This window comes from Myripristis murdjan, chromosome 12 (assembly GCF_902150065.1).
Source record: "Myripristis murdjan chromosome 12, fMyrMur1.1, whole genome shotgun sequence".
NCBI lineage: Eukaryota > Metazoa > Chordata > Actinopteri > Holocentriformes > Holocentridae > Myripristis > Myripristis murdjan.
Window position 1 is genome coordinate 12,652,106 of NC_043991.1, and position 27,205 is coordinate 12,679,310.

At 39.2% G+C, this 27,205-nt stretch overlaps 1 protein-coding gene across 2 annotated transcripts in view; it reads left to right on the forward strand.

Annotated features, from left to right (window-relative positions):
• Positions 1-27,205, forward strand: part of rabgap1 (RAB GTPase activating protein 1) — a 107,965-nt gene that overhangs the window by 15,451 nt on the left and 65,309 nt on the right. Inside the window, exons 2-12 of one of the 2 annotated variants that reach the window (XM_030065518.1) lie at positions 169-404; positions 2,346-2,375; positions 4,017-4,272; positions 5,037-5,250; positions 6,662-6,836; positions 14,523-14,683; positions 17,313-17,423; positions 20,524-20,590; positions 20,685-20,787; positions 23,902-24,071; positions 25,136-25,304. In XM_030065518.1, the coding sequence (XP_029921378.1) occupies positions 252-404; positions 2,346-2,375; positions 4,017-4,272; positions 5,037-5,250; positions 6,662-6,836; positions 14,523-14,683; positions 17,313-17,423; positions 20,524-20,590; positions 20,685-20,787; positions 23,902-24,071; positions 25,136-25,304 (1,609 nt within the window). In that variant the 5' untranslated portion in view covers positions 169-251. The remainder of the gene's footprint in view (positions 1-168; positions 405-2,345; positions 2,376-4,016; positions 4,273-5,036; positions 5,251-6,661; positions 6,837-14,522; positions 14,684-17,312; positions 17,424-20,523; positions 20,591-20,684; positions 20,788-23,901; positions 24,072-25,135; positions 25,305-27,205) is intronic. The other variant, XM_030065519.1, reaches the window with a different exon arrangement.

Genomic DNA, 27,205 nt, shown 5'->3' on the forward strand with positions numbered 1-27,205 from the left:
TAGATTCACCAGTTTCTAATATTTTTTAGACAATGAGACTCTGAAACAATGTGTCCATGTAGCCAGATTGTATATCCATGTTGCCTCAACAAATGCTTTTCATGAATTTCATCACATCATGACTGTTTTCTCCTTTTTTCCTTCCTTATTTATTTTTTCTTTCTCTAGGTGATTTTGCTCATCATCCCCTACCACTTCCTCCTCCTGTCTTCCATTCATGAGCAGCGTGGCTGAATTTAGCAGCAGCAGCCATGGATGACAAGGGCTCGGTGGGGAAGATTAGCGTGTCTTCGGACTCTGTGTCCACTCTCAACAGTGAGGACTTTGTCCTTGTGTCCCGGCTGGGGGACGAGACACCCTCCTCCACTAATAATGGTAGTGATGACGAAAAGACAGGATTGAAGGTAAGGATGGTTGGATGTCTGGATGGCTGGAACCACAAAGGAGAGAAGGAAGATTTAAGAGCTGTGCCAGTCAAGTCAAAGTGGAAGTGCTGAATCAAGATCATTGGTCTGTTCCCCCTGCCCTGACTTTTACAGTGACAATTATTGCACGGGCAGGATGTAATTAAGAGTAACTTTTTTTTCTGGTGCTTGATGCTGTAATAGTATTGACAATCATTTCCATTTGGTCCTAATCACATGAAATACTCAGAAAAGCAGTAAAGCTAAAATAAATCTCCGAATAACAGTAAGATAACCAGTCAGATTTCATAAAGTTATTGGCTAACTGCTATCATATCAGCCTTCCTGTTGTAGGATATTTAGAACAAATGTCTATCAATTATCTAAGATCCTATCTCAATACCCAGGGCATGGTTTACCAAAAGCATCTTGGTATTCACTTCATCTTCACTTATTTCTTATCAATGTTGAGAAACCCAGCTCAGTTGTCACAAGCCACACAAATCCCATTTTCAGCTGCTTGTGTTCATTACTCACTTGTCCAAAGCTCTCCTCCATCTTTTTAAACATGCACTTATTTCAGATCACTCACACTTAAAATTCTCACTTACTAACAAGGCTAACCATTTCATGTTTTGCCTTTTGCACATTCTCACTACATTCTCACTGTTCTCACAGTTAGTCTTAGTCTCTGTGTTTGTCCTCTTTTATTTGTTGCTGGTGGAAAGGAAGCACTGAAATCCTTGTTGGTATGTGCACAACGCCATAAATTGAAAGCACATTGTCACAGGATTTTTAGTGGAGTGCAGAGCTGGTTGTTGATATTTTACAAAACCCTGTACACAGTTTTCTATGATGTATATCATATATTTTGCAGGGCTGTTCCTTACTGTAAATTGCTTGTTTTTAAATTGATGTGTGGTAGTGGGGGCAACTATTGTCTACAGTGGTTGCCATTTGCTGTTAGCTAAAAGTGAGTAGCTAAAAGTTCTGTGCTCCTTAACTTTGGAGCAGCTTTGCCTGTTAGTTGTCTATCATGTGCTATTGAATTTGCCCAATATATGTCCTCTACTATGTGATTAATTGCTCAGTGAGCAGCCGATTAGCAAATGTTAGTCAACTAACAGTGTGGTGATGTAGTTGCGGGTGCTTTGAACACATTGTCAGGGAAAAGAATCCTGTTTTGAAATGAGGGTGTGTCTCTCTGCAAAGAGAGTGAAGATGTTTCTCAAGGAAAAATGTAGCTACTAGCCACCATCCGGTGTGTATCCCTAATGGATTCAGGTTACTCTCCTCTTCTCTCCTCTTCTTTCCTCTCCTCTCCTCCTCCTTTCATCTGCCATCTTCTTTTCTTCTCGATCATCTTTCACAGGACACATTTTGTCCTTGTCTCTTCCAGTTTACCAGTTGAAATGTTATTACATTTCTTTTTATTGGATTTACTTAAGAAGCTGTCTCCCTTGTTCACACAGTGTCCATTAGTCCACATCATTACTGTGCTCAAGTTTGTGAAGCTCTGTGTCTAGAGGTGAATTGTTGACTCGGTGTTATAAAGCTACCAGCAGATGGCGCCAGCAGTGCATGGAAGAAATCAATTTACAGCAAACTCTGCTTTTTATTTTACAGTCCTGGAGATTAGAGGTACTGCACAAAAATAGTCATTCTGCTGTTAGATTACAGTGATTTGTTAAAAATCAGTTGGGCAGTACTGTATAGCATAGTTGTCAGTGATTGCTTGCCATTTGAAGTGAGAGAGGGGGTATACCATGTCCAGTTTTATCAATACCTAGTGGTGAAGTCACCCCATTCACTGACACATGGCCATCTAGATGTCATGTTTTGGTTTTTCTCCTGCACACTATTATGCACATTTCCTTCCCTACCAGTCAGCCCATCCAGTCAGAGGAGTCAGTGTGTCTAAACTTGTTGTTTGTTATGCAGGTGATTTCTGAGGAAGGGGTCAGCTTTAAGGTCAGTCTCTTCTCTGGCTCTCTTTTCCTTTTCTCCTTCTCTCTCGCTCTTTCTAGCTTGTGTCTTTCTTTATCTCTTTTTTTTGTCTCTTATTCTGTGATGTGATAACGTGGTGATTCTGTCTGTGCCTTGTGCTCTCTGTACTTTTACCGGCTGTTGATTGATGGCCCTAGCCTAGTCTTCTCAACACTTTTGTTTTGATGATGGTAGTGATACAGTAGACACTCCCGCATATAGGATTGTAGTTCTACCTGACAGCTGCCCAGGCTTTTAGCAGGACCTTAACCTGACAAGGCCTACCCAAAGCTGTATAATGAAGTAGTTATGCCAGATATATGGACTTCATGGCCCTCAATAGAGAACTGGAGAGTTAATGGTTATCTAGTATATAAGACCCTATTTACACCTGGTTTTAATATATGTTTTGGGCGATTTCATCACAAGAGGACAGCGCTAAATACAAGTGTAAAGGATGTGTCCCTGACAAGGATGTAGTAAATGAAGTGATATGGGCAGTAACGAAACTGGAACACAAGTGATAAGTTAAGATACTTCCGAGACGCGTGATAAAGACGGGTGTGAATGGCGATGTGTCACGGCTGTCCACTTGTGTTGAGGCCACCCAAAATGCTTGTTAAAAACAAGTGTAAACAGGATCCAAGACTCTTTTCTCATTATATGGCACTGAGAATGTAGACAATGTAGTTGTAGTATCCTCCTTTAGGCAATTTTATGACGGTAGCTGCATTACACTAAGGATTGATCTTGAATGGCACAAATATTATTCATTACTGTCTATGCATAGAGACCTCACTTGCATATTGAGCCTGATTAGAAAGATCATATATATGTCACAACAGATGAAAAATCAAATTCTGTGTCAATGTGCAAATTCAGCTTCTCCTACCTATTGCTCAACAGTGCCCTCTGCAGTTAACACCTGCTCTTCCAAAGTATTTTCTGCTTCATGTCAGGCTGCTGCCAAGGCAGGCAGGTGAGATGGGCCCTTGCCTCCTTGTGTACAGCTTGATGGTTTGTCTGCCCTTCAGCTTGCTTTTCACTTCCTTTCAGTAGTGTAGGAACAAGCTTAGGCACAGTTAGAGTTGACACAGCAGTCCTAATCTCTTGAGCTAATCAATGTATTTTATAGCCAAAATTGACATACCTACTAATCACTAATATTGGCTTAATGTAACGTACTTATCTCTGAACACTGATGTATGATGCCGACTAAATGATTTGTAAGGGCCACTCTCCCTGTAAACACAGTCCAGTCATTTGAAGTGAATGTCAAGATCACTAAGGTAGGTTAACCAGGCAGTGCAGAGACACCAGTCAGTGAACTCTGTCTGCCAGTGATTTATTTATTTATTTATTTTACCACATTTGATGTGGGCCTGAGGATTGATTTCAGTAATACATGTTTTGTTGAGTGATTGTTTTAAGACAGGCCAGTACAATGATCTTGTTTTAAAACCAGCATATGTGTGTGTTTTTGATGAAATGTGTGTGCGTCTAAATGTGTGGGTTTTTATCCTTCCTTTTGTCCCTACCCCTCGTTGTGTTTGTGTGCATGTCTATTTCTATGTGTGTGTGTCCCTCTGTCTACACTTGTGTGGTATGTGTGTGTGTGTGTGTCAGATTGTGGGAAACGGAAGTGAGCAGCAGCTACAGAGAGAGTTGGAGGATGTACTGATGGACCCGTCAGTAGCTGACACTGGACTTGGGCCAGAAACAGGAATGGACCCACATGGTGTGGGGGCCCATGGCCTTCCCACAACAGCGTCACCTGTCCCACCAGGCACAGACCCTCTAAGCACACCTCCGCCCAAGGTGGAGATGGTGCTTCCAGTTCAGACGGCTCAGGAGAGTGAGCTGAATGAGCGGTCTTACCGAGGTGAGCCGTGATGTGACTCCTCCTTTCTAGCTTCTGTCAAAGCACATACACTTGCTCAATCTTCACATAATGTTACAGATGTGTTATGAAGGTCAGAAACACACTAGACACGCAATAGAGGGGTAGTCTGTTTGATTTCAGCACCCATGTTCGCAGACATGCTAGGGGTAACTCTGTGTGAACACAGTATCCATGTCTTGTCTATTTTCTCCACAATCCACAAATAGTTTTTCCAAATGCAAAAGTGAAACACATTGTATAAGGTAATTAGGCCACAACAGTTAAGCATTGATTATAAAGCAAAAAATATAAAATAAATATTATTGATGGTCCAGTCTTTGTTGTTTTTCCTGTTGTTGTTAACAAACACTGTGAACCAAGTGGAATATACACACCAGGTCTGTTCAGTATATTATAAAGGATATGTTAGTCCTATTTACAAGATCAGAGAAGCTAGAGAACATGTGGCATGTTATTGTGTTAGTCTTGGCTGAAATAACAAAGGAAAACATGATCAAGTGTGAGAACAACATGAGATCCTATAGATTTGATATGGATGAATAGAAACTGTGAAGAAAATCATTTGTGAAGGTGGACATATGAAGATTGATTTATGAAGTGTATAGACTGTCTTCTTTTTGACTGGACTAGCAGAAAGCTGTCTTAGCCATCTGACAACATAGACAAAAATTTCCTTTCCATTTCCTCTCCAATTCCTTCTGTTTCCAATATCTTTCCAATACCATTTACCATTTTCTTTGCAGCGGATGAGTCATCATCAGAAGGCAGTCCTGGGACTCCCATCCCAGATGAGGACAGTGTCGTGTTCAGCCAGCTGACATATCTGGGCTGTGCTTCGGTCAACGCCCCCCGCAGTGAGGTGGAGGCCCTCCGCATGATGAGTATCCTCAGAGGGCAGTGCCAGCTCCCCCTGGACGTCACACTGTCTGTGCCAGGCGTGTCTGAGGGCACCGTCAGGTAACACGAGTATATGGATTATCGGTGCCACCTTGCCATGGATTATCACACTGCCAAATGTGTTGTTGTCTAATTTGCTCACAGTAAAATTTTTCACAGATGTGGAGGCCAGGAATAATTTTGGATATGAGGCCCAGGTTTGGTCAGTGCCCAATGTAGGATCAGTTCCAGTAGGAGTTGCACCTCAAGAGCTCTTATTTTGATATTCATACATATAGGGATACATTTTATGTAGTAGTATATATTTTGAATTTATTATCAAATTGCCCTAGTCTTCTCTCTTCCCTAGTCCACTGTGTGTGACTGACAGTGAGATGTAGTGATTTTCATGGTAGCAATAAGTGTTCTCCACAGCATGGCTGCTGTTTCCCTGTAACTGAGTCAAATGGCAGCATTGCAGGGATGGCGAGCGTTAAAATGAAAAGATTGAAAATGTGAATGCAGCTCTTCATGCGTATACTGTGGTTTGTCTTCTTTGTTGCTCAGTAAAACTGCTCCTGTTCTGTGGAGAATTGAAATGAACACTTACTTGCCTGAGCTTCACTACATCATTTCACATGCTCATGCTGATAAATAGCAATGTGGATTATGTGTATTATACTGTTGTTTGAAAAGTCAAATCATAAGCAAACACTGGCATTATAAATGACATGGATTTGAGCTCTTTTTGCATTAAAAACATTATGAGGGTTAGTATAACTAAGTAAGAATTTTATTTTTCCGTTTTATCTGGTAGTACGTGAATGCACCGTTCTTCCTTGTAAAACGTGAAAATACTCTACATGCGGAGACATCCACACAACAAAAAGTATGTTCCTGCCAAAAAATAATCACGGATGTTAACATTCTTTTACAAAATAATTCAGATGTCCACATCTTAAAAATCTGGGCATGAGTGTTACTTGGAGCAAAGACTAAAATATGTGTAACACTTAAGTAAAAAAAAAAAAAAATGAAGTCACTAATCTCAAAAAGCATGTAATGCCTTGGCATATCATTGGTTGTAATATGAAGTATATATGCAGTGCAGCAAATAGGTAAATACTTGTAAAAAAAAAAACAAAAAAAAACGGTGTCACCCCATATTTTTGTAGGTGCCATAAAGGTAATGAAAAAGAAAAGGAGTCAATAAGGGAGTCATTACAGTTGCATTTGTTTTGGGGTAGGCTGAGCAATAATACATTTTTAGAGCAACAGAGAGCCACAGTAGCTAATTTAATGTAAAGGTACTTCTCAATACTATCAACATCAACTCGTGCAAACCTAGATTTGCATACAGGCAGGTATAGATGCTCACGCACGTTCATACGCGAGAGGCACACACACACTACACACATCGTGCAAATCTCACTCTGCAGAGGCTTTTCTAGGCTGCAAACAACAACCTTTTATCCTGATCTGATTCTTACAGGTTGCTGGACCCCCACAACAGTACAGAGATCGCCAACTACCCCATCTATAAGATATTATTCTGTGTGCGTGGCCATGATGGCACACCAGAGAGCGACTGCTTCGCCTTCACTGAGAGCCACTACAACGCTGAGATCTTCAGGATCCACGTTTTCCGCTGCCAAATCCAAGAGGCGGTAAGGATTCACTAATTAGTAGATTGCTTGATTGACAGGTCTTTTTGCTTCCTAAAGTAAATAAGCTGTAGCACACACTGCTGATAGACATCACAGTGGCTTTGACTTTAATAGGAATATTTGTGAAAATGTGCATTATATGCAGCAGAGGTCACAAACTGCAGATTTTTATCAATATGTTTTCTCCGTCTCTTCCGTTTGTTTTGCTTTCAGGTAGAGAAGGCAGACACTTTTTAACATACACACATGCATCTTTCACCACACACACACACACACACACACACACACACACACACACACACTTACTGCTGTTCAGGCAGTGAACAACAGGGGGAGCAAGAACTCCTCTGACAGATCTCTGCTCTGACTTGACACTTTGCTCTGTTCCCTTGCATTACCCACTTTTTTAAACTCTCACTTGCTGTGTGTCACATGCCTTGCTTCCACTCATATTAAAGCACACACGCACACACACACAAGCACACACACATACACACACACAAATACTCACACACTTGGTGTCCACAATACCCTGGATGACCTTCTCTTGAATTGTTAAGCCTGTCCCTCAGGGTGCTGTGTCAGTGTGGGTGCTGCCTCAGTGGACCCCAAGGATTTATGTGTATCTCTGCAGGCTCTGCACCCCATGTGCACACATACAAACCACCAATCCAACTTCCAAGGGAAAGGAAGTGTCATTGCTTATTCCCATCAGCAGACGTCCAAAAGAGGAGAATAGGAAATCCACTCATGAATCTGGGTTAAACTACTCCTTCAGTGTTCAGTGACCTAATTTCTCCTCCATGGAAGCACCCTCCTTCAGTGTCACTAAGCTGACATACAGACACTACTTTATCAGCCCCACATCATCACACTATCCAGTTTCCCACCTCTCAGACCCCAATTCCTCACACTAATACTCATTCACACGTATTCCTATGCACACACTCACATATACATATACATACAGTCCCTCACCTGTAGTATTTCACTTCTTTATCTAGCAACCAGATGTCTCCCTTCTGTTCCCCCTGCCCTCTTTTTCTTCCTCGTCTTCCCCACAGTGCTGCTCTTGTGCTCCTCTGATTTTTTTTTTCCCCCCAGGTGTCATCTTCCCTCACCAGCCCTTTCTCCTCCAAAACCCTGAGCAGCCAACTAAATTCCAACACTTTTTTTTCACCACCTCTTACTCTGACCGTCAGCCTGTAGTGAATCAGCCCATTGCTCGCTTTTTCTCCCTGAAGACAGTCATGCGAGTCACACATTTCACACCAGTCTTGAAACCCACTGTAAACAACCTGCTCAGATCTCTTAAACCACCGCCTTCGCCCAGTGCCACCCGCTGAGCTCAGAGAGCAGAAAGCTGTTCTGGGTTTATCAGGAATCTGACTTTTTTGGAGCACAGAAGTCATTCGTAAAAGATAGAGTCACTGAGTATGTTCACATGCACACTCATTTTCCACCATTATTCTGAATATGACAACATTTCAAATTTGATACAGGTCATGTAAACAGCATATTCTGTTTTGATATACTTAATAAGGCCTTTTGTGAATTTAGCATTTTCTGATGAAAACATGTGGGATATGATGATATTATTTGGGTTTTAGGGGCATTTTCTGGTCATGTATTCAGCACATTCGGAATATCAGCCTCAATTGGGTTTACTTTACTGCAGTTTGCGACACACGTCCGCCAGTTTATGGTCAGCTCTGTCAGCCGACAGTTTGCAAAGCTTGGTTAGAGATGTGTTCACAAAAGATTAGCCTGCATTTCTGATTGAAAGGAGAAACACACCTACTTTTAAACATTATTTTTAAACATTATTTTAAACAACTTGGATATCAGCAGTGCAGATATTGCAGTGCTGACACAGATTGATGCATTTTCAAAGTATGACATGGTCCCCAGAGGAACAAAAATGCTTTAGGTAAAATCTTTTTTTTAAGATTCTTATAAATATTAGCTATCATCACAAATCTTGGCAAAATTAAACATACACAATATTGCACCATTGTTGAGGATGTAATCATCTGTTTTTTGGAGATTTTGAGCAAGAGATAACTTTTGATTTCCTAAATGGATTGGGGGATTTTGGAAGTTTTCATGCATAAAGCAAGCCACCTCCTCAGTCCTGCTCTGCCTGCTTGTGCCAGACCTCCCAGTCAGCCCCCCCAAGGCTAGTATCTAACAATTCCCAGTCTCCTGGTGTTGATGGTGATGCAGAACCTCAGTGAGTCATGTATCGAACACCTCCCTTTTCTCCATAAACTTGCTCCCCTTGTTCAGAGATGTGTATCTGAACTTTTGTGATTTAAACCAGTTAGGCTCCAGTGGATTGGTTTCACTTAAGCTATTTGGGATCCTAACCTGGATAAAATCAAATGTTTACAAGGAGGAACAACAAACTGGGTCCTGATAAATGGTTATAGATGGTTGCTGTGGCATGAGGCGAAAGCAAAGAATACTTCCAATGCCTGCCTTAGAACATACATAAATAAAATGTTGCCAAGAAGTGAGAAATAGTTTTGGCTACGTTTGCTAAGCCACAAAGTAAAAACAGAATATGTGGATGCTTTAAAAACACCCAGATTCTTGAAATGTACAGTTTGTGTAGATAAAGACTTTTTAAAAATAACATTTACAGATGTGTAGTATAGTAAAGAAGGAAATACTAGAGTAAAAAACCTATCATTTTTTTAAATGTTTTCCTGCTCAGCTCAACTTTATCCATATAGCACCTTTCCTATAAACAGCAGGAACAAAAATAGGCAATGTATAAAATTTTGCTAGACTAAAAATGCTAACAATAAAACAATAAAATGTTCAAAATAAATAAATCAAAGTCAATAAAATAAACATAACAGATGAATGATGACATGAAAAACAGTGGTTAAAGCTTAAAAACAGCTACAAGGCTATAACAATACTCCAAATAAAAAGCCAGACCAAAGAGACAGATAGGTCTTTAATTTTCTTTTAAAAATAGAGACGGAACTTGTCATTCTAATATCTGGAGGCAGTGTGTTCCACAGTTTAGGAACATGAAAACAGAAGGTAGCCTCACTGGCACTTTTATGAGACACATTAGGAACATTTCAAAGAGAAGTGGAAGAGGACCACAGTGATCTGGCTGGAACATAAAGTGAAAGAAAATCTTTGCTGTAGGCAGGAGCAAAGTCATGTGAAGCTTCATAAACAAGTGAAAGAACTTCATTTGAAAAGATACAGGTAGTCAGTGCGGTGACTTAAGCTGTTGGACAATGTGATCCATTTTCTTTGTTTTAGTTAAGATTCTGGCTGCACCATTATGAACTAAATGTAACTGTCTTATAGACATTTTAGGTAATACCGTGAAAAGGGAAGTGCAATCGTCTAAACTGCATTCCTATAAAGGGACACAAAATTCCCAGTTACAAAAGAGACCTGATGTTAGTAATCCAGGCAAAGACAAAAGGCTCAAATCATTTAGTTCTGGGTCATGCAGATCCATGCTCAGCTGTCTAAGGCCTGATATTGCTCCTTACCACTACACAAACAAGAATAAAAAAAAAAAAAATGTGCGGCGCCATGCAGAGTTGATCAGCTTTGGCTCAATCTTTGATTGGAACAGTGCTGAACAAGAATACCATTGTTCAAACTCCACCATGTTTCGGCTCTCTTAATTTCATACAGTAGATACAAAACTGCCCCCCATCAGCTCCATTCATCGTCCACCTCCTGCATTTACTCCCCCATTGTTCCTCGGTAAATACCCCCCTACTCCTCTGCCCCCAACAAACAAAGCCATTGTGTATGAGAGGTTAGAAGCTGGTTTATACTTTGGCCTTTAAAACAAAGCAAAAGAACACTGTTATGTATTGATGACAGCAGTTTCCCCACACCATTTCCCAGTTACAAACCCCCAAGCTCTGCTGTGTGCTGGGGTTCGATATGATCCAGAACCACTGTGATGTGGGCCTCTGTTGGGGGCAAGCTTTTTTTGTACAGTGTGTTTGTGTGTGTGTGTGCGTGTGTGTGTGTGTGTGTGTGTGTGTGTGTGTGTGTGTGTGTGTGTGTGTGTGTGTGTGTGTGTGTGTGTGTGTGTGTGTGCGTGTGTGTGTGTGCGCACATAAACATACACACATGTCCATACACACAGTAATTACAAATAAAAAAAAGAAAAAATCTAAAGAAGAGCACATTAAGCGAATGATAATGTAAATGAATTGTTAACCAGTTTTCCACGTATTTTGCCGTCTCTAGACCCCCATCTCTGCTCTTTACTGGGGCTGGAGATCTAGCACTACCCTGCAATCTCTGGTGCTGGTGAGATTTTGTTTACGGTTTAAGGGTGATATGCATAATAACTCCATATTTAGATTTATTGGCAGTGATAAATCAGGTCAAGTTTATTTATATAGCCCTCTTTCATGAGCATATCTTAAAGGGCTTAAGAAATCAAATCATGTACATACCATCTACCATACTGCATCACTATATTTACATATTTCATACCATACCATACCATGTGTACTATATCGTATATACAGGTGTGGATAAAAGTTTTCGGACACCCTTAAAATTTTACACAATCTCAAATATTATCATGAAATATTTGTGGAAAAATCTTTTTTGTGTTTCAAACGGTGTGGCTGCATTAGACAGATACAAACAAATACAAATTATAATTTTTGTTTATTGTTTACAAGAAAAACTAACAAAACTAAATTCTTGACAGTTTAATCTTTAACTTCAGGCGTATTTCCTGCGTTAGGTTCCTTGTTTTGGCCATTTTTGTGTCTGAAGAACCTTCAAATGTGCTGGCTTTATATAGACACTAAGCTTGGCAACAAAAATTGTGTCTTTTAATAAAAAAAAAAAACGACCTTCATCACTGGTACCAAAATGACCCAATACTCAAAATTTCTTATGTATTTTTATGGAACCAATCAATTTTAGGTTTTTAATGGCTTTTTTAGGATTTGTTTAGTATTTTGGCTGTGACTGTACTAAAAGAAATTGTACTTGAAGACCTAAGAGTGATTTGTTAATGCAATGTTTCACAAATGCATGGGGTGTCCGAAAACTTTTTTCCACCACTGTATATTAATCACTACGTTCACATAGCCGTCCTCTTGTGAAGGAGATTGCCCAGAGCTTTGTCCCTCTGCTCCTGCAGGTGGAGGCAGTTTGCAGCAGATTTTTTCATTTCCTTAACGTTGACATCAAATAATTAAACATTGCTCAATGACCATGTAGAATAGACAGTAAAGTTGTTACTCTCTGGAGCATTGTACAGTGCCCTTTTACTGTGTTCATTGTGTCAGTTTCTGCTGTCTCTTTCTGCAGACAGACAGGTTTCTTTTGCAGAAATCTAGCTGTGTTAACCGGGTTTCTCTTAAGCCTTTAACCTGAGGTTTCTTGTTTACATGGCAGTTTAGAAATGAATTGCCTGAACGCACTCAGAGGAAGGGCGTCTGGCTCAAAACACCAAATTTTTAAAAACTACTTGGAGTGGTGTCCTAGTCTTTATTTTTTATGATTACGTTGAGGACTCAGGACTCAGGCATAATTGTGAGTTGAGTGGGTTGCATCTTATTTTCCTGTTTTCTATAAACAGTTTAGAAATTGACTTACTGCTGTACAATGGGACCAACCTGATTACTAAATGTATTTTTAGTCAGTCAGTAAGTAGAAGTCAACGAGCATAAACCAACTTTAGACTACTGTTCTGTATATATCCATGTGCAAGGAATTAGCCTGCTAATTTTTGAAGTCTCCTGGCCAAGTCAACACAAGAATTAAATGTTTTGTCCAGTGGTTCCCTCACTACAGTCATTTATATCCCTGAGCAGATAAAAAACTCAAGTGCACTTGTTTTATGTAGGACAAGATGCAGCTTTTTCCACTGGGCTTCATCAGTGTCATAAATCCAAATGAAAAGTTCACTGGCAGCATTTATTGGTGACTGTGTGGTGTGGAGGAGGTGCTGCTCTTTTTGTTGCTCAAATTTTGTTTATTTTTGAGTGCGGTGACTGTGATAGTGAACTGAATACACATACCCGCCAAACATTTCAAAATGTGCTAAATACTGCTGCATTGTTGTGCTCTGTATCTTTTTGTTTTGATGTGAACAGTGAATGACTTGTGTGTCTCTAGTGTGAGTGTGTGAGCCAATGAGTTAAGAGTTTATTTGCTCATGTGGTTATATTTATGCTATTTTTGTGGTTGTCTCTGTCTGTACATGTATTAGTGTGTGTACACTATGTCTAATTCCTGCAAGTTTATATAAGTTAGTTAGATGATTCTAGGTACGGTGTAATCAGACATCTCAGTTATATAAATGCAAATGCTTATGCAAGAGAAATATCAAGTCATTGCATTAATAAATCTAGTTGAAACGATTTTCATCTGTGGAAACACACAAAACACTCATGTGGTTAAAAGACAGTAAGATAAGATGTACGTTTACCGATCCCTGATCTTAGGTGAAATTCACTTTCATGCAACAGCACAAGGGGATGCAGTTAACATCAAAGAAAAAATTGTACGTAATACCTACGCATCAAAAAGTAAGTAATATAAAATAAAATAGAATAAGATAAAATCGGAATGAAAAAATAAAATTAAGTAGATCTGTGTGTAGATACATATTCAATGTCTGTGTGTATGTAAAGTATGTATAATCTCAAAAGCTGTGGTTCTAACCACTTGCAGGTTTATGTTAACTAATTTGTAAGTTGAAACTAAACATTTTTAAAAATTCATAACAACATAAGAGGAAGATAATAAACACTTTGGCAAACTGAAGCCGATTTCATTTCATGGCCCAAGTACAGCTGAGTGTGTGTGTGTGATGTGAGATCAAGTTCAAGTTTATTTAAAGCCCATTATCACTGTTTACAGTCTCAAAGGGCTTAACATGCCCACAAGTTTTCAACAAGCAGGACGACACCCCCTGACTTAATCAGCATTATGGGCAAGAAAAAACTCCCAAGAAAACAAATGAGAGCAAAATGTTGACAGAGTCAGATGTCTTAGCTAAGTGGCAAAGTGACAGCATAATTTAACTCTTTGTTCTGGATCAGATTATTTGATTTATGCAGCATTGCACTCAGAAATGGTAAATATGAGAACAGGTGTGTGAATGCTGTAGTTTTGGCCAGGTGGCATTGTAAGCCATTAACTTCTTAAGATAGTTTATCTCCCCATCTGTTATCTATCTATGAGGGGATTAACCAACAAAAAAGACAAAAACCACAGCTCGCGTGATGATGCCAAGTCGTAATCACACCATCATATCACCCCTGGGGTGTAGTGTGAGTGTGTGTGTGTGGAAAGAGAGTGAGAAGCAGGTTGTAAATTCAATTCATTACAACAGTTTAACAAATGAGTGTTATTGTTTTTTAATGTGTGTTTAGTTGGGAACTTTTAGTGCATTATTGCACAGTTTTGTGTGATTTATTATTGATGTGTATATATTCTCACAGGCACAGGTTATACTGTGTGTGTGTGTGTTTTTGTGAGCATCTGAATGTACACACATACGTACATGATAGAGACTAAACAGTGTGAAAGATGTTAAATTAAAACCTTTGTTACCATCCTTCCTTCTTTTATTGGCTTATTGCATGATTTTTTAAAATTGAAGTTGTGTTTCTGTGTGTGTGTGTGTGTGTGTGTGTGTGTGTGTTCCCTCTACAGGTGAGTAGGATACTATACAGCTTTGCCACAGCATTTCGGCGGTCAGCGAAGAAGGCTATGCTGTTATCTCAGCAGGCAGCCCCCCTCACCCCTGACAGCGACTTGTTCACCTTCACCGTCAGCTTGGAGATCAAGGAGGACGATGGCAAGGGTACCTTCAGGTGAGACACACACACACACACACACACACACACACACGCTTGCCTGTGCACTTGCCTAAATGTGTAGAGCATGGCATATAAACTCATGATTCCTACATAAACCTGAAAATGAATTTGATTGTGTCCAGGTCTTAAAATATATGGACAGGCTTTCACCATCACCATACATATTTATCATTAGCTGTTTTATAAACCGCCTGACATTTCTGAAATTGTAACACTTGGGAAAGAATAATTCCGACATACTTACATGTGACCACATTGTCCAACCATGGTGAGCAAACATCATTATGAATGCCCACCATTGTATTGAAATCCAGTCAATAGGTACATTCTGCTTAAAAAAAAAATGGAAAAAAGCAAAGCAATGGTAACTGCAAAGAGAGTGAGGCATAAAGTACAGACATCTGCTGACATCCGTTAAAATACTCAGACGTGTCATTGGCCCTGGCCTTGTCATTCATTCTGCTATTCAACTTACAGATACTGTGAATTCACTGGGTTTCTGTCCTTGTGTGGTTAAAAAACATGAGCGTTCCCACAGACATTCTTTTTCTAACACATCGACCCTGACTCCACACTGAGATAACACAATGGAAATCAGAGGGATTAGAGGTCCAGTTATGATGTTGGCTTTATGGAGCTCTCCTTTGCTTTCACTGCTGATGACCGCGTCGACCTGTCTTCCCCAACTTCTTTCTCTGTTTTGTTTTTCCCATTTACTCAGTCATTTCCGTGAGTTCACAGACAGCCCCAAATACACAGCTTATTTGGAAAACAAACAAAAAAAAATTGCCTGTGATTATTTTTAGACAGCACATATTTCCTCCTCATTAGTTGTTGGTTGATTATTTTTAGTTTGCTGACTTCCAAGCATGCAGCTTTCACACGCAAGTACACACACACACTGTTATCTATGCAGATATGGAACAGATGCACTGTGGAAATAAAGATACGATATCAATGAAATGTGAATTATTATTGAATCTGTCTTCTTCTCCTAGTAGACTTCAAACAAGCCTGTTTATCACTAGCCAGTAGACTATATTTACAATATGATTACAAGACCATGACTAAGGCTGATATTCCAGTTGAATTGGCTCTCTCTGGCGCATTAGCTTCTTACTTGCAAAGGGACATGTTTCTCTGGACTTAGGCCTGCTTAAACTCATGACATGTTCCAAATGTTTGCAATATATTTCATAATGATTAATGTATTATTTTTAACTCAGGAATCTCTTAACTAAAGGCCATTTTCAAGTTTCTCAGGAATTTATATCGCTGAAGGATTAGAGAATGTTGATTACTGTTTCTGTCTTAATCCTGGTCGTCCTTCCTGCTGTCTCCTCAGCCACTCCTGTCTGGAAAATGGCACTATAACACAGTACATACCTGCAGTATGACATAGGGACCTGAGGGAAACAGGTCATATGTCTATTTTTTGTCAGCTAATCAGACAGGCTTATTGGGGATGAATACCATTGGTGTTGTCTAGTTGCTGTTATTAGTTACGTTTACACAGACCCTAATATTCCACTAATAATCCGAAAAATGGTCCAATCAGAATAAAATCCCCCATATGACCACCTCAATCAGAGGAGATTGGCCCAAACTGATCTAATCAGAGGGAATTTTTAATCGAGTTGAGAGGTGTGGTATAAAGCTTTTGATAATCTGTTCAATAGGAAAATGTCAGCACCTAATAACCATGTAAACACTTAACCTGACAGTTTCTTTCTGGTTGGAGTAAATATATTCTTCCTTTGCATGTTTGCCCCACGTGGGAGGTACATTAGATGACAGAGCGAGTTTCTTGGAGGGACAGAAACATGGCGGTAGCAAAAAACAACTGTTCTGTGGCTAATAAAACTTTTTTGTTGTAAAGATTAAATCTTTAAAGGATTGTTGAACACCTCCATGTTTGAAAGCCTCGTAACCACAAGTTGTCCAAACAAATGTTTGAAAAACTAAAAGAAGCTTGAATCCACCTGTTCATTGACAAAATCAAAAGCTGCAGGAAAAATTTGACGGCTGCCTGTTAAAAGGTTAAAAGTCAAAATGGCAAAAGTGGTTCCAACCCAGACAGTTTTCATTTTTACAGTCTTATGGATGACCTGGGAAAGTGGCCATTGGTGAACATGACTTAGACTTTATTATATTTATATTTCCGGCAGATGAGACAGTTCCCAGCAGTTGGAATTACTTTGCACATGTCAAAAAAATTATATTCTAATTAAATTACTTGGGTTGAGGAAATACTGTCCATATAACTTAGGTTTCTGCGTGAACAATTTTGTGAACATGACAGATAAACCTGAAAGATCCCCAGTAATACATACCTGTAATGATTATGACAATGGTGCTCCTCAACATGTGATTCACTGCTACCCAAAATGTCTTGACTTCAATTTCATGGCTAATTTTAAATGTAAATGTTTAACATGTGAGTCTAGCTCTCTTACAGTATAATTTGTGGTCACTGTTTTAAAAGTATCTGATACATAATTTCACTAGGCCTACCTTTGTTGAACTTTTTACTGCTGCATTCGTCTGCTTTTTTTTTTTTTAATTTATGGTCTTTTTGTTGAGAAGCATTCAAGAAACATAATTTGCTTTTTTTCACATTCAGTGCTGTGGCAAAAGACAAAGACAAGCAGAGCTTCAAGCTGCGTGCAGGAATGGACAAGAAAATTGTTATTTACGTCCAGCAGACCTCCAATAAGGAACTGGCCATTGAGAGGTAAAATGCCACACACACACACACACACACACACACACACACAGACACACACACACACACACACACCAGTGGTGGAAAACACACTACAGTGTCCTATTCATGTTTGAAGTATTGTTACATTGCTGACATTTTTCATTAAGTATTAGTTAAAGCGCTAGTGTGAAAATCTGTTGAAAAATATCAGTCATTCAAAATGTCCTTAGAGAAAATTGTACTGTGTTACTTTTAAAAAAGAGAGAACATTGCTAGATGTGATCTTTTTGATCTGGAAATTACAAAATGAAGTGCCAAAACACTACAAATTACTCTTCTTTGCTGACTGATTGTTATGCAGCTCCAAAGTTGGAGAGAGGGCATGTTGGTTCAGTTTTTGATGCCTGTGGGCAACCCGCAACATTTGTACTCAATAACAGATGTGATTTCAAATGTGGCTGAATACAATAGTACAGTAAAACTTTACTGAAATAAAAGTGAAGAAAACGTACTCCTGAAACAAACTGGAAAGTGCACAAAAAGCCAGTCAGCCACTCAAGAATCTGAGTAAATATAAGTAGTTACTTCTTTGCACAAAAACACACACACAGACAGACTTTTTTTTTTCAGACTAGTACTGGATGTCCCAGTTACAGTGTGAGATGCACTAGAATTGGGATCACAGCATGTCTTTAAAAAAAAAAAAAAAAAATCCGGTTTCATTTTGATGGCCAGATAAAAGTCATATCCGATCAGTGATTAGCCTGCTTTAAGGCAGCCTGGAATCACAGATGAAAACAAACCTAATTCATAGATGCTCGGTGACAAAACCTGTCAGAGCCTCGTCAGGAAGAGGAAAAGGAAATATTTCTGATGGCGGTGTGGTGTGCCGTCCTGATTTTTTACATTTTATCTGTAGTTTGACATTCCGATATAATGAGTTCGGAAGGAGGTCTGTGATCGTATAGCAGGAGTCAGGATGTGATGATGATGTATTGTTAACATAGGCGTCTCATGACTGAACTATTACAGCATCCTGTGATCGCCCCAGTTCTTCAGGCCGACCGGAACTACAGATAGAACCTGTTTTTACTGAAAGTTCACTATCTCTGACTGTCTCATGTCACATAAACCTCTTAATGGGGTCACATGGAAAAGGGTGTCTTTTTTGTAAAAGGGATATTCATCTTTGGTGTGACATTTGTAGATTTTGGCATGGATATTTAAAGATTCATGAACAGTCGCTGCTGGTGTTGGCTGACCTTGTTACCTGTAATGAAGTTCTGTGCATTTGGCAGCTAACAGAAAAGACAGACTTGGAGATCGGACAGCTTAGATACACACAGGCTGCCTGAGTGCTATCATGCTAGATGATTTTCTGTTGTAATTGGTATCAGTACACACTTAAGGGAATGCTCCATTGTTTTCAGTAAAATAGCTTTATTCTGACTTGCCCAGATAAGGAGACACGATGTTTGATGCCATTTCCACCTCTGTGCATGAGTAGCATTTTGTGTTAGCTTAGCATAAAGACTTGAAGTCTATGGGAGTCATTAGCCTGCCTCTGTCAGAGTAAAAAAATAAACCTGAAGCTGTCTTATTTACATGGTGTAATTGACTTCAAGTTTTTATGATAAGCTAACATGAAATGGAACTGAACCATTGGATGTACAGAGATGAACATGGTATCGAACATCTTGTTTTTGTTTCCTTTAATAGTTTTTTGTTTTTTTTTTTGGTTTATGTGCTGTTAATTGCAGCAGAAATGTGTCAGGAGACATAGCATTAACACGTGGTATTAGATGTCAGAGTCAATGCTCAGTTCACCAGTGATCTAAAATGTGTGGAAAACTTCATACCCTGTTATGTGTTTGTGTCTTTTTCCTCTTAGCCTGGCCTCTCCATATATATAGGTCAAGACAGTTTTCCTCATCATGTCTGTAGGTTATGTCAGTGTTTCCTACAAGCTTTACTGAATGCTCTAGTGTTAAAACCATGATGCTGTAACTGTGTGTATCCTGAGATCGGGTCGGCGGCTTAGTTGTTTACTGTAAAAAAAAAGTCAGGAACACATGTTTCCATTTTACTTTTAATTGAATTCATTTTGAATGTGCCCTTGTAACAAAGATGGAACAAAGATTATGATTATTATTATTATTAATGTCATTGTTGTTAGTAGCAGTAGTAGTAGTACTTTTACTACTACTACTACTATTGTAGTAATACAAGACGTCAGAATAGGTCACTTGTGGTCATGGCAGCAGGGGGTTAAAGAGCCAAGCAAAACAGAAAATCCAGCATGGTAGATGGTGTTAATGATGTCATAAATATTGGGAAATAGTGTTTCACAATGTTTTACATAATACTTAAGAGCTGTTTGGCATCTCTTACGGTCAGATAACCCTCATGATAAACAGCTGAAGTAAGGATGAAAAAAGAGAGGTTAAAGAAAGCACGAACCTATTAACAGGAGAGTGAGAGGCAGAATTTATCATACATCTGTCAGATAAACCTGAGATCATTCCATTTGCAGCAGCTGAGATGTCTCCGCTTAAAACCTCTGACCAGGAATTCATAACAAATGTGTTACTCAACCATACTTGATAAACACACACGGGAGAAATATCTTTACATCCGTCTGTCTGTCTGTCTGCGGCGGGTTTAAGTGTTCCGGCTCAGGCGTGAGATGGTGATTGATGTGAGTCGGCCTCTGAGCCTGTTAATTTTCCGTGCTTGAATAAAGCTGTTGAAGTTCAAACGGTCCATCACCCTCTCGTGAACTTCCAGTTGGTGGTGGTTTGTTATTGTAGAATGGGCCCAGACGTGGTGAGGATTGGGAATGGATTTTCATGAAGTGCTGTGTTTAATGTTCCCCATGTTCTGGTCTGTCTTAGACAAGATCAATCCAGGAAGCTATTTGCGGTAATATATGTGTAAGATTTTACAACTGGTTTTACTCTGAAGGGAGATTTATCATCCTGTCTGTAGTTCCCGCTTTTTCTCTCACTTTTTCTTTTTTTTCGTCTTATCTGTCTTATGCGCTTATTGACCCCACTCTTTTCTCTTTTCTCCCTGTATGCTTGTGCTTGTGTTTGTGTGTGTGTGGTTTTGTATGTTTATTCTCCAGGTGCTTCGGTCTCTTGCTGAGCCCAGGGAAAAATGTGAAGAACAGTGACATGCACCTGCTAGACCTGGTAGGTTGATGCTTTGTGTGTGTTAGTGTGTGTATTTATGTCTGTGTGTGTGTGTGTTGCATGTTCTAACTTCCTTTGGTTTGCACCCCTCCAGGAGTCAATGGGGAAGAGCTCCGACGGGAAGTCTTACATTATCACAGGAAGTTGGAACCCGAACACGCCTCAGTTCCAGGCTGTTAATGAGGAGACGCCAAAAGGTAACAGCCAAAAAAAGATCAGTATTTCTCCTCGGTCATGTGCTTCATTTTTTTTCGGATATGTATTCATTTATATCATATTTAGTCAGTAAAAACACATTGCCAAGAGAAATATCTTATAGATGGAACCTGTCTATATACAAACATAATTATTAATACATGAATATATAAATACACAATTATGAAAAGCTTTTAAAATTTGTGGCTTATGACAGTTGATAGGCAGGTAGATTGCGGGTAGATCACAGAATTGACATGCCAGACATATTTTTTACCAGCCAAAATAATTAGGTTGCACCACTACATCATTATATCATAGTCTCTGATTCAATCAATTCTTTAATTGAAATAAGATATATCATCATTTATTGAGAGGGCTGAAGGAGTCAGTCTTAAATACTTAATACAGAGACTAATTTATTAATGTCACATTAAAAGAAAAACAACAGAAACAACTGGTTTTTTCCTTGGTGTTAACTGTCATGATGAACAGAGGACGATCCTCTAAACAGCACCAAACTGAAGCCTGTTTTTAGCAGCATCCAAGTTATCTGTGTACCTCTGTGGCTGAGGTACCTGATGTGGTAACGTTTATTTTGTCTCAGGGTGCAGTTTGACAAGTGGGAGTTTGCCTTGACATTGCCGTTTTCTTGTCACTGACTGCATAAAACCACCATGAATGTTGTTGGGTCTCTGGTTTGTGTGGTCAGAAGAACAAGATCTCTGTTTCTAGATGATCAAGGCACTGGGTGTTATAGTTTTCCTTTCTCTGCAAACAGGGTGTTTTTTTTTTTTTTTTATTGTCCCTACAGTGAAAAATAGTGTCCGCATTTTGGGGTAAAGTGTCTTCTGTTTATTCATCCCAAAGGTGCTTTGGCTCCCCAAAAGAACACTCAGTCACAGAAAAATATATAACAGTGGCCTGCACTTGGGATGAAAAAAGAGGCTGAATGTGAGACAGTCAAGTAAAGTGCATATGTTATTTTCTTTAATCGGTGGATATGTTTTGGTACATGCCGTTCTCAAGGCCAAGCAACTAAATTACAACACATTTTGTATTGTCCTTAAAAATAAATTTTTGGACTCCATATTTCTTACACACCATGTGGTGTAGTCACCAAAGGGAAAATTTGCTTGTCTTTAATACTTTGTGGGTGTTGCGACCTTGGTGTGCTCTCTGTGGTTTTACAAGAGACAGTAACACAGACCCAGCAGAAATAGGGCTGGGCAATATGGACAAAATCAAATATTGCATTTTTTTTGACCGAATACCTGGATATTAACATTTTTTATATATGTAATCATTAATTGTAATATGTAAATAGTTGGTTATGCGTATATGGGTGTATTTACGTATTGTATACGACATGATATCATATATTTAAATATAGAATAGAGTCATTACTTAATATGTCTATGATAAATATATAAATACACGATTATGCAAGATTCTATCAATTGCCTTCTATTTAAACAAAATTAAAAATATCAAATCTGTAAAAAACAGCTGAATAATTACCAATCATTGACTGATGGAGAAAGGGTCGGACCTCTCCGTACTCCTTTTCAAATATTTATGTATTTTGATCATTTCTTTTGTGCTGAGCTGTTCATTGTTGGAAACTATTTCATTTTCTCTTTTATGTTTTATTTCCTTTTACATGTTTGAAATAATTAAAATAAATGAAAAAAAAATAGAAAAAAAAAATAGTAATGTGTATGATGACCAAGAAGGTAGGGACAAATCACAGAATTGCAAGAACAGAAGCCCTTTGCCGTAATGCAGCCTTTAAAACTAGGAAAAGACAACTCTGCCATATGTGATATCACGATATTACAATATCCAAAATCCCAGATATTATCCAGTCTCATATTATGATATCAGCCCTTGGCAGAAATGAAGAATAAATGAACCAGTGGAACTTATAAAGAAATATAAGACAGAGTCAAGAATATTTATTTACAGGGCGCCAGTGAAGGAATATATATTGTGCACTATTTGCAACAAGGTTTACCATCTGACACAGCAGGTTTGACATAGAGGGGAAAAGACTGATGGTGATGTCAAAACAAACATAACAAATAAAACAAATTGGATCCTCACTCCACCAGTGTTTTGCTTCTTCTTACAGAACAAAGAGCAGAAACAAAAAAATCACAGCAAGAGGCCCTCATCTCTAACCTAGTGTGCTTAACAGTGTTCACAACCTATATCAGTAGTGTATAGGTTACTACAAACTTACCTCGTCCTTTCCCCAAGGACACAAAAATGGAAAGACTTACAAGATTTTTCGTGCAGGGGTGCAGAATATCAGAGTGTCGGTACAACTGGTAAAACAAGTATTGACAATGAGAGTGAAAAACTCAAGAGAGTTCGTCTTGAAAATGGGCTGCCTGATGCAGCTGATTAGATGGAGAAAGCTTGAAATCCATAGACTGGTGAAATGAGGCTGTACGCTGGAGATGAATGGTGAGGACTACTTGTTTGGAGTTTGGGGATAAACCAGCTGTCTGAGCCCTGTGAGAGTGAAAAGATAGAAGGAAAAAGAAGGTGAGAGGCACACAAAGCGCCACACCGGTACGTGCCAAACCTTAGCAGTGGGTGTTACTGTATGTTTTGGAACAGCAGTAGTTGTTCCAAAACCTTGTATGATAAGATTATAGCTGCACCAAATTAGTGTGGAGACTGTTCTTTGTTAATGCCTGTACTTTAGAAAGAAAATCTCATTTACGGGACAATGACTGCAGTGTTTGAGGAGATACATGAACATTTTTTTCTTTGACAAGAAAACTGAGGTGTGTGGGACTACGGGCTTATCTCCTTCCATTTGTTTTGTTTTTTTTTCTTTAACTCAGAAACTGTTAATTAGATTTTTCCCAACTGACTTGATTTTGTGTTCTGGCATTTTCAGAATTACACTAATCGGTCCAAGCAGGGTGTTAACCTTGTTGTCTGTCAATGTGTCATGCGGTACCTTTTACACTACCAATAGTACTTAAGTAAAACTGGGAAATGATGGTATGCCATCATTTTCAAAATTACACAGAAGGAGGGACTGCATCGTACGTTAACAATAATGTATTTGCTATTGTTTTTTTGTTTTTTTTTCATAGATAAATTCATGTACATGACGACGGCAGTAGACCTAGTGATTACGGAGGTTGAGGAGCCAGTCCGGTTTCTGCTCGAGACGAGGGTCAGAGTGTGTTCGCCAAACGACAGGCTGTTCTGGCCCTTCAGCAAGCGCAGCTACACCGAGACCTTCTATCTGAAACTGCGACAGGTACATCACTGCGACGTTTCTCATCCGGAATTAAATAAAGCCTGCAATTAACCCTTTGGAATTCAGTATTTTTTACAGTGTTGTTTTGCCGTAAAATGACATGGTGTGTTAAAATAGATGAAAGAGTTGTGTAGCAAGTAGGAATTGAAAAATACATGGTTGTTTCTAGTATGAGTTGGACAAAACACTTGTGGGGTTGAGCTCAGCTGATGCTGTGTGTGTCTTGTTGTTTTAGAGTTGACTTGTGCATGTGTCGACGAATGTGTTGACACAATATAAATGCACATCCCTGATAATTACAGTATAGGACACAAAATGGCCTCTGTAATACCAATGATGTTTCAGAGGCCAGATGGGCCAACTCCAAGTGATTTTCTGCAAGTAGCAGGTCTTAACTGTTCACTCTAATGGGAGAAGACCTACCTGAGTACAGATTATGATCTGATTCTTATGTCCTATGCTCATTTTTGCGCTTGTTTTTAAATAAGCCATAGCTCTTCCCAACATTCTGACAAACTAAATTAAAAACAGGAGGAAACTGATTTTATTTGGGTTAGGCAAAGGAGACAGCAAGGTTATTATCATTTGTACCACTGACACAGCTTGTAATGAATCATCTTTCTTTATTTGAGTATCGTTGGTAAATACTCACACAGAGCAGCTGTGACCTAGTAAATAGTAGTAAGCAAGTAAAGTATATCTGGGATAACATCTTTCAGAGACCAAATGGCACAACGTGCTTCAAAAAGTTAGCAAACTGCAGTGAAGCTGAACATTCACTCTTTTTGATGCAGCATAGTTTTTTTTGTTTTTTTTTTTAAACGTACAACTCTGTTGTTTTGAAAGGAAATGTAAATGTTTTATCAGTTGATCTGAAGAAGACTAATAATTGCTTTAGTCTGTTTTTAGTAATTTGTCTGCCATTGTGGTCTTCAGTGTGTCTAATGATGGTCTCTTGCCAAAACTTAACAGCTTTACTGCTTTTTAAATAGATAATGGTTGGATGAAAGACGGTTGCCTTTCACATTCAGTAACTGATGTATTCTCAATGTGTCTCACTTCAGATGGAGCGTAAGGAGCGCAAGAGTCCTGCCTCAGACACGCTGTATGAAGTGGTGAGTTTGGAGAGTGAGACAGAGAGAGAGAAGAGGAAGACCACAGCCAGCCCTGGCATCCTGCCCACTGGGACCGGCACCATGGTTCCCTCACCACCTGAGGATGACGAGGAGGAAGGTGATTCTGCTGGATGCTGGCGATTCTTTTTAATCTTCAAAGTTAAAAATGGCATTTTTGATGTAAATGTGCTCAGAAGAGAGGGGACAAGAAATACAGCGCTCCCACATTCATGATGTTGCAGGAAGCTTCTTAGGCATGCTGTGCAGCCTAGACTGCCCCATATGTGAAAGTTTACAAATGAAGAAGAATTTGGGCATAAGTAGAGTATGATTATTTCCTGCACAAAAATGATTGTCTGGCACATTTTTCCCCATGTTTCCAAACACTTTCTTTGCTGACTTGCATCCCTCCCACGGTCTTTGGAGATTCCCTCGTGGGAGTGAGGCTCGTTGCATAGTCTACACAGGGAACGCTTGTGCAAACATAGAGGGGGGACACAATGGCTGTTGCCTGTGTTCATGCATAGTAAAAAGTGCAGCTGAAAATTTGTAAAGTGCTGCAAACATCTGTTATCATGTCACATTTCAGGTTGGGGCACTAAATGAAAGTCTCTAATAAAGACTGCCAATGATGAAGACGGCATGATTTCTTATGTTCCTGTGTAAACAAATGGCAGTGGTGGCAGATATAAAGAGAATCTGGCGGAATTGTTTTGTACTATCCTATTTTCAAAACTTCTTTTGGCTGGATAGTACACGTTACTCCACAATAGCCATGTTTAAATTTCCCTCACCAGCATAATGTTGCCTTTGTTCCCCCCATGTGCAAAAAATCTGAACCAATCAGACTGAGAGTCAGTCTACATGCTGTTGCTATGTAAGCAAACGGCTTGCTTAGTTCAGGTGCTTGTGTTCACGTTTGTGTGCCTTACAAAGACCATTTAACAGGCATAAAACTAAGTTTTTAAAAACTGATGTAAAATATTTTGTGATCATATTTCACAGCCTTGTGATACTTCCTCTCTCTCACACACTGTGTATGTGTGAGAATGTCATGATCTCTGTCCATGGGACCATCTGCACAGATAATGACATTCCCATTTAGACACCATCTGGGACCAATGCTAAAAAAGAGAAAATTCATTGTCTTGAGTAGATACTGTAAGCAGATGTGCTGAGAAAGAGCACATTGGCAAGAGTATGTAATGAGGAAGTCAGTACTGTACCATATATTCAAGTTTTATGTTTGAAAATCTAACTCATAATAAATTAGTAAAATTAATTATACTCTGCAATGTTAAATAATGTGGAAGTTTAATATAGGCTAAGTCCAATACAAGTCTCAACATGGCTGACTTGTCTACCTGCTAACCCTCTTTTTATTTTCCCTCTTTCCCTCCCAACTTCCATCTAACATCCACAGTATTCTGCCTCTCTTGTGCCTTCTTTCCAGTCACACTCTTGCTTTATCAAAGAAGGAAATAACCCATCATTCATACTACAACATGCTTTCAGCAACTATTAAAACATTAGTCCCCTTTATAGCAGTGCAACGTAAGAGCACCGGCTCTAGATCTCTCCGTGTAATGAACAGTGAGTGACTGACTACACCTTGTTGAAAAAGATGCAGTATGCAATTTTGACTGCTTGATGGTGTTGTAAGAAAACACTGTGTAAACACACAAATCGGACACACAGCATGGTGTAAATGTTCTACTGAGCAAGTGTTAGTTGTCAGCCACCGGCTGAAAACCATATATGACGGAAACAGTGGATTTAATTCTCACAGGGCTCCTTTTGGATTATTTGGATTAGTTTGTCTCTGAGCTTAAGTTTGAAAATGTGGTGAAATGGCAGACTCTGCTACAAGGTGGGCTCCGAATGAACTGTTTGTGTCGCTGCATCACTAATGTATGAGGCTTTTTGTTTGTATGAGGCTTGGTCGAGTAATTTTAACTTAGTTACACACTACATATGTTGCTTACCTGAACGACAAATGTAAAACCCACTCATTAGTTT